We start from the raw sequence: 13,546 nt of genomic DNA, 5'->3' as shown, positions 1-13,546 counted from the left end.
ATCAAGGTAAAGACTTCTAGATCATTCAGACTTTCTAACGCAACCATCCTATTAGTAGGCTTCCACTTATTTCAGGTATTATCCATTTTTTTGTGAATGATATTTTGTTCAAGCTCATCAAATCATACAGTTGTGTTGGTTACCATTTAAGAGCTGAACAAAAAAAAATTGATTATGGAAGCCTCTTGCTATATTTAAACTGGAGAAAACATGCAAAGCTATCCCAAGGAAACATATTTATCTGTTTTAGAGTTACCATCTTATTTCTCTAAATAGCAAGGCCTGATGTTTAAAGAATATACATGCTCCATGGTTCCAGCAGAGGGCAGCTCTAAGGATAGACAGATAGGTAGACAGGAAGGCAAACAGACTGGGGGAGGCGGGGTAGTAAATCTTTTAACTGTGTTGAAAGGAGATCTGCTTTTTGAAACCCCAAATCAAACTCAACTTCTAAAAGGTGAATTGTAGTCCCCAGATTTATCTTCTAAGTGGATGCTTACAGTGTGGCCTTTCTGCTTATTAGTAAAGGGACACAGGGCCTGTTATCACAATTGGTACCAATCCCTTTTATTCTTGTGTCTTCAGAGCCTATTCAGGAAGCTCTCATCACATGTCAATTAGTGCTTTGTGAGGCAAATGAATTCTGGATAAATGGAGACAGTGACCTCCACAAAGGCCCATCTATCCCTTTATCTTTTTTTCCCTCCACAGTGTTTTTCTGCAGAATGGAGTTTATCAGAGGAGCTGTAGTCCTGTTATAGTCAATGTGGCACCTGCTATGTGTTTTCAGACTTGTGGCATTTTAAAGCATCAAACTCAACGTTTGGTCAGTTTCACTTGCCTGAGGAAAAGCTTCTACTACATGAGACAGTTTTTAGGCCAAGCTGTGCTGAGACGCTGAACTCAAGAATGAAAAATAAAACTTCTTTAGAGAGCTAATGAAACTGGGATGGTTATAGGTTAAAGGGTCATGCTTTATAGCTAAGACTTTCATTACAACCTCTCTGAAAACTTAAGTAATTTATATATGACTTCAGAGCCACACAGAATACAGTTACTGTCAACTTACTCATGTAAAATTCCCCCAAACAATACTGGAACATCCAGCATCAGGCAAAACCAAAGTCAGGGGTCTTTCATGCTAGTATTTTTAGGCATTTGCCGAGGTCTCTCTTTATAGAATAGGTATAAAGAATAATGGAATTAAAGAGAAATTACAGTTCACATACAGAGAGACACCAACACTATACGCTTTCAAAAATGAGCTTCAGTTCAGTTCACTTCAGTCACTCAGTTGTGTCCAACTCTTTGTGACCCCACGCCAAGCCTCCCTGTCCATCACCAACTCCCAGAGACTACTCAAACTTATGTCCATTGCGTCGGGGATACCATCCAACCATCTCATCCTCTGTTGTCCCCTTCACCTCCCGCCTTCAATCTTTCCTAGCATCAGGGTCTTTTCCAATGAGTTGGTTCTTTGTACCAGGTGGACAAAGTATTGGGAGTTTCAGCTTCAGCATCAGTCCTTCCAATGAATATTCAGGACTGGTTACCTTTAGGATGGACTGGTTGAATCTCCTTGCTGTCTAAGGGACTATCAAGAGTCTTCTCCAACACCACAGTTCAAAAGCATCAATTCCCCTGCACTCAGCTTTCTTTATAGTCCAACTCTCATATGCATACATGCTAGCTAGCTGCATACCGGCCACTCCCCGCCGGGAGGTAGAGAGGCAGGCTTGTGATAGCCAGAGCTGGAGGCAAGGGGCTGCAACAACCTCAGCCCCAGAGATGACATCTTCCACCAAACTGTGAGCAGGCTCCCAGCTGCTAACCTGTCTTCCTGAGATCCTGGATGCTTGACATCCACCAGGAGGGTGACAACCTGAGATCAGCTCTCCAGAGGAGACATACAGCACACCTGAGTGGTGCTCTTGCGGCACACCCAGGAAACAGGCGGCTGGGACTGGGGAGGTGATTTGCCAAGCACCTGGTTGCCTCAGCTGCTCAGACCTGGGAAGGGCACAAAACACACGCCCAACCCACAGAGACTGAGCCAGAACTGTGTCTGAGTGTCTTCTGTGGAGGTACAGGTCAGCAGTGGCCTGCCGCAGGGGCTCTGGGTACAGCAGACCTGGGTATGGCATAAGCCCTCGTGGAGGAGGTCGCCATTAACCCCATCCCCGAACTCACACAGGACTGGGGAAACAGACTCTTGGAGGGCACAAACACAGCCCTGTGTGCACCAGGACCCAGGAGAAAGGAGCAGTGACCCCACAAGAGACTGACCCAGACTTGCCCATGAGTGTCCAGGAGTCTCCGGCAGAGGCGTGGGTTGGCAGTGGCCTACTTCAGGGTCGGGGGCACCGAGAGCAGCAGTGCATGCATGGGATCTTTTGAAGGAGGTCGCCATTATCTTCATTACCTCCACCATAGTTTGGAGTTAGGTCAAGCAACAGGGAGGGAACACAGCCCCGCCCATCAACAGAAAATTTCATTAAACATTTATTGAACACAGTCCCGCCCATCAGAACAAGACCCAGTTTCTCCCTCAGTCAGTCTCTCCTATCAGGAGCCTTCTATAATCCTCTTATCCTATCCATCAGAGGGTTCAGTTCAGTTCAGTTCAGTCGCTCAGTCGTGTCCAACTTTTGTGACCCCATGAATCACAGCACGCCAGGCCTCCCTGTCCATCACCAACTCCCGGAGTTCACTCAAACTCATGTCCACTGAGTCGGCGATGCCATCCAGCCATCTCATTCTCTGTCATCCCCTTCTCCTCCCGCCCCCAATCCTTCCCAGCATCAGGGTCTTTTCCAGTGAGTCAACTCGTTACATGAGGTGGCCAAAGTATTGGAGTTTCAGCTTTAGCATCAGTCCTTCCAATGAATACCCAGGATCGATCTCCTTTAGAATGGACTGGTTGGATCTCCTTGCAGTCCAAGGGACTCTCAAGAGTCTTCTCCAGCGCCACAGTTCAAAAGCATCAATTCTTCGGCGATCAGCCTTCTTCACAGTCCAACTCTCACATCCATACATGACCATGGGAAAAACCATAGCCTTGACTAGACGGACCTCTGTTGGCAAAGTAATGTCTCTGCTTTTTAATATGCTATCTAGGTTGGTCATAACTTTCCTTCCAAGGAGTAAGCGTCTTTTAATTTCATGGCTGCAGTCAGCATCTGCAGTGATTTTGGAGCCCCAAAAAATAAAGTCTGACACTATTTCCACTGTTTCCCCATCTATTTCCCATGAAGTGATGGGACCAGATGCCATGATCTTTGTTTTCTGAATGTTGAGCTTCAAGCCAACCTTTTTGACAGAATGAAAACCACAATCACAGAAAACTAATCAAACTGATCACATGGACCACAGCCTTGTCTAGCTCAATGAAACTATGAGCCATGCTGTATAGGGCCATCCAAGACGGACAGGTCATGGTGGAGAGTTCTGACAAGACATGGTCCACTGGAGAAGGGAATAGCAAACCACTTCAGTATTCTTGCCTTGAGACCCCCATGAACACTATGAACAAATGAGCTTACGGAAACCATAAAAGCCAAGATCAGACTTGGTTACTAACTTTGAATAAAGACAGCCCATTACACACTAGCACAAAAGTAGTAACTTGGATATATAACTATTTAAAAAGACTATAAGATATAACTCTTAGACATGATTTCCCCCTTGTCACCTGGCCTTTAGCACTCCTGAACTCTTTCCTGCCCCAGATCTTCCACTAGGACCTTACCCAGTATTGTCTCTCCATGCCCTGAAAAAGATCAATCTGAACCAGGTCATCTGCAAAAGGGGCTGATAAGCTTTTATGGGCCATGTTAAGATACATAACCATTATTTACAGCATAATTTCTATGGGAATATAGCAAATTTACTTTGGGAATATATGAAGAGTAAGTAGAACCTCCTAGTGATGATTCTTATAATAAGCATGGCACATACTGAAGTGGACAGTCAATGTAATTCTCAAGCATCGTGTTCATGTGGATTCAGAGTTCTACATTTAAAAACAGGGTGATAAGGGTGATCTCCTCAAGTATTTTTCTAATATAATAGTTATTCACAGTCACTGAATTATTAAATTATGGAGTTATTAATAAGCTAATAAAAGTTGAAAACTGGCTTAGAGAAAAGTTTGAGATAATAAAAAATTCAACTATTATAATAAGTTATTAGTGATTCAAACTTAATTAAGTTAAATGCCTCCTTATTAACTCAAGGATGGAGACTTAAAATGCACTTGTATCATTTAACAATTCAGCGAAAGAACAGTATTTAAAATTAACATCTTTTAAATAAAAAAGTCTGATTTAAAGGTTTCACTCCATTTGGTTTTCTGCATGAGGGCTTTAATACAAGCATTTTATTTACCCCATTTCCACATGTGCTTCCCATATGGATCAGCTTAAAGAATCCACCTGCCAATGCAGGAGAAGTGGGTTCAATCCCTGGGTAAGGAAGATTCCCCTAAAGGAGGAAATGGCAACCCACTCCATTATTCTTGCCTAGAAAAAAATCCCATGGACAGAAAAGCCTGGCAGGGTTCAGTCCATGGGGTCTCAAAGAGTAGAACACAACCCAGTGACCAAGCACGTGCATGCATGCTAAGTTGCTTCAATCATGTCCAACTCTTGGAGACTCCATGGACTGTAGCCCTTCAGGCCCCTCTGTCCATGGGATTCTCTAGGCAAGAATACGGGTTTCTTACATCTACTTTCACTGGCACCCGTGTTCTTTACCACTAGCGCCACCTGGGAAGCCCTAATCACACACACACATACAGTAAAAACTGTTTACCACAACTATTTCTTAACCAATAATTAATAACTAGTATAAACTCTGATAACATATATAAGAATGGAAGACAGCCTAGGTTCAATTCCTTAGGTGCTACCACTTTCTCCCTGAGGATTTTGAGCAAATAGTCTTGGTTTGTTCACCTTTAAAATGAGAGTAACTGGTATAAGTAGCTATCTCATAGAATGATTAAAGGAAACAATCTATATACTTATAACAAAGCTTGGCATATACAGGCATGCTGGTCTGGTTCCAGACCACTGCAAAAAAGTATCTCAAGAAAGCAAGTCACATGACTTTTTCAGTTGCCAGTGAATATAAAATTTATGTTTATGTTTACGCCATACTGCAATCTATTAAATGTTTAAAAAACAATGTTCATACCCTAATCCACTGTGCCACCTGGGAAGCCCAATTAAAAAATACTTTATTGCTAAAAAATGCTAACCATCATCTGGGCCTTCAGCCAGCAATAGTGGTAGTAATATCAAAGATCATTGATCAGAGATCACCATGACAAATATAATAATGAAAAAAATTTGAAATATTGGGAGAATTACCATAAGAAATAGGAAATGAGCAAATGCTGGTGGAAAATGGCACCAATAGACTTGCTCTACACAGGACTGCCAACAAACCTTCAATTTGTTGTAAAAAAAATAATTAAAATAAAGCAGTATCTAAAAAGTGCAATAAAACCGGGGGAGCCTGGTGGGCTGCCGTCTATGGGGTCACACAGAGTCGGACACGACTGAAGTGACTTAGCAGCAGCAGCAGCAGCATGCCTAAATAAATACTCAAAACTCAGGTATTATTAGGTTTCCATGTCTGCTGTATAGACTGTCAACACTTCAGTTATTGCGGTGTATGTCACTCTAGCTCAAATCCTACCAGTGGCTTCCTATCATAACTGGAATAAAATTCAAAGTCCCTGCATGATCTGGCTTCTGGTCATCACTCAAACCTCACTGCCAGCCTAGACACATCTGTACCGGCTGTTCTTTCTGCTCCAGATACCCTCCGCAAGGCTTCTACCTTCACTTCGTCTAGTTTTCTGTCTATGCATCACAATGGAAACATCTCTCCTAATAACTCCATTCAAAAGCTCTTTCTGCCACCCCTTTCAATAGCTCTTTATCTCCTTATCTGCTCTATTTCTCTTTACACTTATAATTAGTACTGGATATCACATTACAGATGTATTTATCCACCTTACACATACTTACACAGCTTACAGTGAAAGCTCCACGAAGTCAGGGAATGCTGCTGATACACAGCTATATCCAAAGTTTCTAAAACACTGCCTGCATTTAGGAGCTTCTCAACAAATAACTGTCAAACAACCAAATTAGATAACTAAATAGGATATAAGAATGCATCACACATGGTCAATCTCCATAAAGGGTTTATAATCTTTTATAGAAGGAGAATGGAGGACACAGCAACCCACTCCAGTATTTTTGCCTGGAGAATCGCATGGACAGGGGAGCCTGGCAGGCTGCAGTCCATAGGGTTGCATAGAGGTGGACACAACTGAAGTGACTTAGCATGCATGCAGTATGACTAGCAGAAATTTCATTTGACTGAGCTAGCCAGTCAAGACTAACATACAGTTGTAATCTGGTTGCATCACCTTTCTAGTCATTTTATCATCTCAACAGGTGATTGAAAAGCCCTGATTCTACTCGCTGATTTTACTGAGTGCCTAGACTCACATTCCTGAAATGCAGTTGGTCACACAACTTTAACCTTCATTGATGCAAAGGAATAAGACAGCTCTTCTTCCCGTTTCTATGTAACCCTCAGGCTTTCTTTGATCCTTCACAGAGGAGCAAATAGCAAAAAAAAAAAAAAAGAGAGAGGGGCGGGGAGTGGGGTGGGGTGGGCGGAGAAAGTATCAGATTTAGAAGACACCGTGTCTCCTCAATTGTGAAGCCTTTGAATGTTTATATGCTGTTTTTTGAAAGGTCAATCCCAGTGGTAAACCTAGCTGCTGCTGCTAAGTCACTTCAGTCGTGTCCGACTCTGTGTGACCCCATAGACGGCAGCCCACCAGGCTCCCCCGTCCCTGGGATTCTCCAGGCAAGAACACTGGAGTGGGTTGCCATTTCCTTCTCCAATGTGTGAAAGTGAAAGTGAAGTCACTCAGTCGTGTCCGACCCTTAGCGACCCCACGGACTGCAGCCTACTAGGCTCCTCCGTCCATGGGATTTTCTAGGCAAGAGTACTGGAGTGGCTTGCCATTGCCTTCTCCGAAACCTAGCTAGATCAATGGAAAGATTTTGAAAACTTCTTTCTATCAGGATCAAAGACATCAATTCAGTTAACAGAAACAACCTGTGTAAAGGGTCAGATTCAAAGCCATTTTTTTATAAGCTTTCGAAAGTAAGGCAAGATGATGGTTCAATGTTTTACACCTTCAATATTTGAGATGCGTCTCACATGCAGAGACATATGTGTGTGTCAGGGACTTGCATAATCCTGGCTTTATCGCCCTCTGGCTGTGCTAAGTGGCTCATGGCCTTGAGCATGTTCTTACCTCTCTCTGCTCCTTTGGGTTCCTCATCTATAAAATGGACAGACAGTGTTGGCTACCTCATATTGTCTGGCACATATTAAGTACTGGACAAATGCAAAGCATGAAATCTAGCTATTTTGTATCTAGAATTTGCCACTCTTTGCTGATAATCATATTCTCCTTCTTCCTTTTAATAACAGAACTACTCAGTTTTAGCTGAATGCCTGGTTGCCCAGCAAGTCCACACTCCCAGTCAGGTGTGAACGTTGTGTCTAATTTCTTGGGCAGGAAGGGTGTGTGCAGTTTCTCCGAAAGGCAGGGACTTGCCCTCCTGGCTTTCCTCCCTCAGGTTGGACCCTGGGAGCACGAGTCGTGACTGTCTGACCAAGCCCATGCACGACACCCAAGGGCGAGGAGCTTGGGAGAGAGACGGAACTGAGACCCTGAGACCCTGCCCCTTCTGCCTCCCTGGGTCCCTCACATATGCTGGGACTTCTGTGTTTGAGAAAATAAACTTCTGTATTGTCCAAGCTATAATTGCTTCTGTTGAAGTGGCAAACCAATACAATAACTAACGCTAGCATATTTACTCAATTTTAAATTGAGTAAGTTTACAGCCAGGCAAAGTTCACAGCCAGGGATCTTGATAGCTGGCTATCATTCTCTTCCATATTAATGAGCAATTACTTGATGCCAAGTCCTTGTTAGGAAAAGACACCTCCTCCTGCCCAAATTATAAAAACTGGCAGGTCACAGGCAGTCTCTGGGTCCCAGAAATTTCCAGGCAAGGTACCAGCAGTTTTCCAGGGAGGGGGCCCTGGAAAGGTCATGAGGTCAGAGCACAGAGGGAGGAGGGGCTCACACAGCTCTCAACGTAAAACTGAGCAACCAACTAATCCACACTGGGGCTGGGAGTGTAAGACTCCACGTGGCAGGTCCACCTACCAGTCTGAGGTAGTTCTGCAGCATCTGAAGAGGGATCATAGATGCATAGGTCACACTACTGAGGCAGCCCTCCTGAGGCCCTGAGAGAAGGAAACACACAGAAGGAAGATGGGCTCTTCACGTCAACTGTAAGAATGATCAAAACCTAACAGAGCTGAATGTAAGATACAAAATGGTTACTGAAGTCTGTAGGCAGAGCTGACATGTGGCCAAGAGGAACCAGTGTGCCTTTACCATTGTGAAAATGCTGTGACACCTTGGACTGGCTGAGAAACAGTCCCTGCCATGGCTCCCAAGAGTTCTTCATCTGGCCTGATCATTCCCAGGGGGAGCCCACCCATCCCCTGTCAATCACGACCAGTGCCTTCACATCCAGGTTCCAACGCGGTAGCTTGTATCTTCTCTGATTGCTGGATTCAATATTCTACTGCTTATAAGCCATGTATAATAGTAATCCTCAGAAGTTCAAGCTTTGCCAGCATCAATGTACAGGTGCATTCCCAAATCCTGACCCCTGCTTCCACCCCCTTCTGTGTGCTGCCACTCTCTCAACATGACGTTCAAGCCTGAAGGAATTTTCTGGAATGGTCTCAGGCTTTTTTTAAAAAAAAACTTAGGTAAAATAATAAAACTAAACTTTATTAGTTGAAACTGAATTTTTAAAGCTCCATTCCCAAACCTGGGAGATACATGATAAAATCAGTAGCCTTTTAGCATTAAGGGCTGGGAAACTGAGAATTCCAATACTACTTACTAGCTGCACACACTCAGATAAGAACATCAATCTCTCTGAGCTTCAATTTCCTTATACATAAAATGAGGATAAACAGAGATACCTATCTTAATTACGCTATTGTAAGGATTACATGAACTTATGCTTGTCATGTACTGTAAACAACAGGACTAAGCAAGCAAACAGTAGATGCTCACTGAAGATTAGCTTGTACCATAATAATCACATTCGTCATATGCTGTACTTCACAGCAATAAGACATTTTTCTTAACATGGTATCTGTCACTCTCTTATCAGCACATCAGCTTTTTCCTAATGAGAAATGCAATCAGAGTTGCAACAATCAATGATCAGAAGAGACATCATCATAGGTGTCAGAAACATGGCTTTTGATTTTTCTTCTCCTTAGTCAAATATTTCAAAAAATATATCTATCTACTCAGCAATGGGAGTCATGCACGCATGGCTTGGGGTCACAGGACAAAATCATGAAACACTCATGATGCAAATTTTCTCAGCGTTGCCTCAGTTTGGAATATCCTTACCTGACAAAAGCACAGTGACTTGCTCTGCTTTATTCGTTCTCATAAAGTCCCATGGGGACTGGGTGAAGCTCTGACCTGCTGACCACGGCACATTTCCTAGTTCAAAAAAAGGTAAAAGAAAATGTCAAGAGACGCTTAAAAGGAATTCTTCTTATAAGAGTCAATGTACACTCTCCTGTGTGAGACTCTAAAGGACTCTAGAGCTTGGACTGTCAGAGACACAGACAATGGAAAGGGTCACACAAAGAGTTAACTCCCCAGCATAATTTTCACTGATAGTCAGTGGGAGGCCTTCAAGCTACAGGGACTGAACAAAATCCGGAGACTGCAAATATAAACAATATGTCCAGGGTGTAGTTTTTAAGAACAAAGGAGATGATACCTTTCCATGGTTCTTCCAGTGCCTGCTTCACAAAGCTGGAGCACTTTGAATGAGGCAAGAGATCCTTTATGATCTGGTCCCTGACACCCTTTCCAAAACATTTTTGGATTCACAGGCAACTTCAGGGGCTCAGAATAAATCAAACCTTTCACAGTCTGGGCTCTCTGCTCACTCTTGCTCAGAAAAAAAGGGCCTCACTTTGTAAGTGTCCATTCTGGGGAGGGAGCAGTCATAAGCACTTATTTTCATCCCTTCCTTCCATAGATCAATTCCTAAATGCCTATCCTCAGCACGCCCCCAAAATGCATACACAGCTCACCTGTAATTCACTATTTCTCTGTTGCCCTTGGTCCCTTTAATCCAGCTTAGGTTATTGATAAAGTTTCTCGTACACATACATAATGACAGTGTTATGGAGGCATACCTCCTTCTACTGTGCTTTGCTTTTTTTTGCATGTCGCAGATATTGTTATTTACAAACTGAAGGTTCTTGACCTTGCATGGATCGAGTCTATCAGTGCTGTTTTCCAACAGCCCAATTGCTCACTTTGTGCCTGTGTCACATTTTTGGTAATTCTCACAATATTTCAAACGTTTTCACTCTCATTATATATGTTATAATGTGATCAGTGATATTTGATGTTACTATTGCAAAAGATTATAACTTGCTGAAGGTTCAGATGATGGCAGGCACTTTTTAGCAAAGGTTTTTAATTCAGTATGTAGTTTTTTAGACATTGCTACTGTATACTTAATAAAATGCAGCACATTATAAGTAATTTTTATTTGTACTGAGAAACCAAAAAATACATGTGACTTGATTTATATTGGGAAACTTTTATTGCTGTGGTCTGGAACTGAACTTGCACTATCCCTGAGATGTGCCTGTAATCACCGATCATCAAGTGGTCACAGCCAGGTACCAAACTAAAGACCTAACCCACAGAACTCAATGATTTTTTAGATATGAAATGCTACTTGGGCGCCCCACAACTCAGGGACAAGAATGAACACCAGAACAGACTGGCCTTTGCACCCACTGCTTACAGAAGTACATGGATCTGACGGTGGTGAACAACCACCTGCCTTCCCCCAGTTTCTGGATTAGCTGGATAAGGGTTGATAATGGAGGGCCTTTTCCTTCAAAGCAGGGCTGTGCTGACTTCGTTTATTGGCAGTCAGAAGAACCACAGACCCCTGGGCAGACCCACACTTTAAATAACACTGCACCTGTGGGCAAATGAGGTCCTGAGAATCATTTGACTTCTTTTCTAAATGTACTTCTAAAATGATGTAATAATTCTGTAATAATCATTTTAAGATCATTACAATCCATAAAATTAAGTTGTGAATAATCTGCTTCAAAAATGAGTGGATATATATGTTTTCAAAGTGATTTATGGTATATGCCTGAACAGAATGAAACATTTTCTAATATAAGCTGATACATTAATCACATGCTGAAACTTGCCCTTTCCTCAATCTCGACTCTTTTTTTGCAACATGGTGCTATTGAAAATACACAGACTTTCCTATCAGACAGATTGGGATTTGAAAATTGACTGCTTTGTTCCTTAGCTGTGTGACCTCAGGCAAGTTATCTTGTAACGAGTTATCTGTAAATGAGCCTGCTGTAAGGACTCAGTGAGGTCTGTATATAAATATAGCTCCCAGCACAGTCCTGACACCACAGGAGGTTCCCCAGATCTCCTAGTTCAACAGGAAAGAGACTAACCAGGACAACTAACATTTATAGTGCATGTATTATGCTCACCAGAAGCCAAATCTTATCTTTTCAAATTCTTCAGAGTCCCATCAAACAGAAACAACCAGTTATCACCCCGACTCCTCCCAAGGGGGAGCCCTGACTACATCTTCATTAAAGTGCTTCTTCTAACTCTCATCTGAAGGTAAGGTGTTCATACTCTACTGCATCTCTGGCGCAGTCCAAGTACAAACTTGGAGCTGTGTTCAGAGCTCGTGCATTAGTAAGCAGCTGCAATGTGGTTAGTTTCTTGCATTTATCAAAATAGCAAGTGTAATCACAAAGCCTCATCAACGGCTTTCATGTTCTTCACTCTCTGGGTATTATTTGAGGTGTAAAAGCATTTTTTTACCAACAGTCAACATTATGCAATGGCTACATTATGAACACTCAAGGTTTTCAGCACCAGCAGTCGCCACAAGTGAGCTTTGAATGTATTTAATCAATGAACTATGAATCAGGTTAGGGAGCCCATAAATATAAATAAACCCAGAAATTTAACTTTCCCTTCATTGCAGGACTGCTAATACCTAACGTGATGGATCGCACACTGCTTGCACTGAGGCCAATGCTGGAGTCGGTGGTGCTACTAAACGTCATGTCTTCCAGGCTCCACCATCCATCAGAAGAGATTGCTTGGAAATGGTTTGTCAGAGCTTGACTCACTGCTTTTGAAAAATCATCCCATGATGTCTGTTTGCGAATATTTAAAGCACATATTGTGTTTTCACATTCAAAATCATCGGCACCATAGTTGCCTGGTTCAATCTCACCCACTGAAATCCTTAAGGGTATTTTAAGAGCATCTGTTGGAAGAAAAAAAAAATTAGGGAAAAGAAATCCTGATAGGAAGTAAACCAGGAAAAATTTTACACAAAAAAGCAACGGATAAAAACATTCTGAAAACAAAGCAAAGGACAGCCATCCTTTTTAAACATCAAATGAATATTTGTTTACTGGAGTAAATTTTGGTCTCCCAATCTCTTCATAGTTTCTTTGGAATCACGTTGCTTGAGCTCTTTATCTTTGTCTATTTGGCCAGTTCTACTTCCTGATTCCTTCGCTCGGCAAGATTCCCATATTCTTTCAAAAAGAAAACTGGAGCCCTCTCTTGACCCTGAACTCTCAACTGCCCTTTGTCCTCACCTTCCTTGAAAACATCAAGAAGAAGAGGCGTTATTGCTGAACAGGTCAGTGTGCTGAGGACAGTGGCTTCAGGCTCATACAGACCTTGGGCTTAGCCTCAGGATCACCTTCTACTAGCCACGTGTCCTTGGGACACTGCCTCACGTGCTCTATGCCCCCATTTCTCTATAAAATGGAAGGAAGGTACAAGTGAGCTGCTATGAAGAGTAAATAAATTTGTGTTTGGAGGGGTTTTAACACACTACTTGTATAACACATTATCTGTTAACACACTATCTTACAAGAACTAGTATCTTACAAGAACTTGATAAGTGGTGAACAGTGCAGTAGAAGCTTTTAAAATAATCCTTCCAATCTCTCTGTGATACCAACTGAGGTATTCCCCCAGGTGGATAGTGCCCCATGTACTTCTGTTCTCATGAACTGAATTATATGGAAGAGCCACTTGTGTTTAGTCCCAGTCTTCATGTCTGTCGAACACAAACTATAATCAGTAAATTAAATATTCCAGATACTGAAGAAATGAGTTCCTACTTCTAGAAAATCAGAACACTTTTTAAACTGAACAAAGGAGCTGCTATAAAAGTTTTTAATGTGACATGGAAGAGACAGCTAAATAAAATTAGAAAAAAATTTAATTGTCTTGAGACAGATATTTTCATTAGTTTGCTAATAAATATAAATATGTTTGCTAATAAAC

The 13,546-nt window shown here is 42.2% G+C and overlaps 1 protein-coding gene across 1 annotated transcript in view; it reads right to left on the bottom strand.

Moving 5' to 3' along the window:
- Positions 1-13,546, bottom strand: part of CTTNBP2 (cortactin binding protein 2) — a 169,820-nt gene that overhangs the window by 36,622 nt on the left and 119,652 nt on the right. The window contains 3 exon segments of the mRNA XM_055420804.2: positions 8,276-8,355; positions 9,554-9,649; positions 12,231-12,506. Of these exon segments, the coding sequence (XP_055276779.2) occupies positions 8,276-8,355; positions 9,554-9,649; positions 12,231-12,506 (452 nt within the window).

The sequence above is a fragment of the Moschus berezovskii genome, chromosome 3 (assembly GCF_049115385.1).
Source record: "Moschus berezovskii isolate FMDL1 chromosome 3, NW_MosBer_1.0, whole genome shotgun sequence".
Lineage (NCBI taxonomy): Eukaryota > Metazoa > Chordata > Mammalia > Artiodactyla > Moschidae > Moschus > Moschus berezovskii.
The sequence above is the reverse complement of the archived record's forward strand: the minus strand, read 5'-3'. Positions and strand labels throughout refer to the sequence as shown.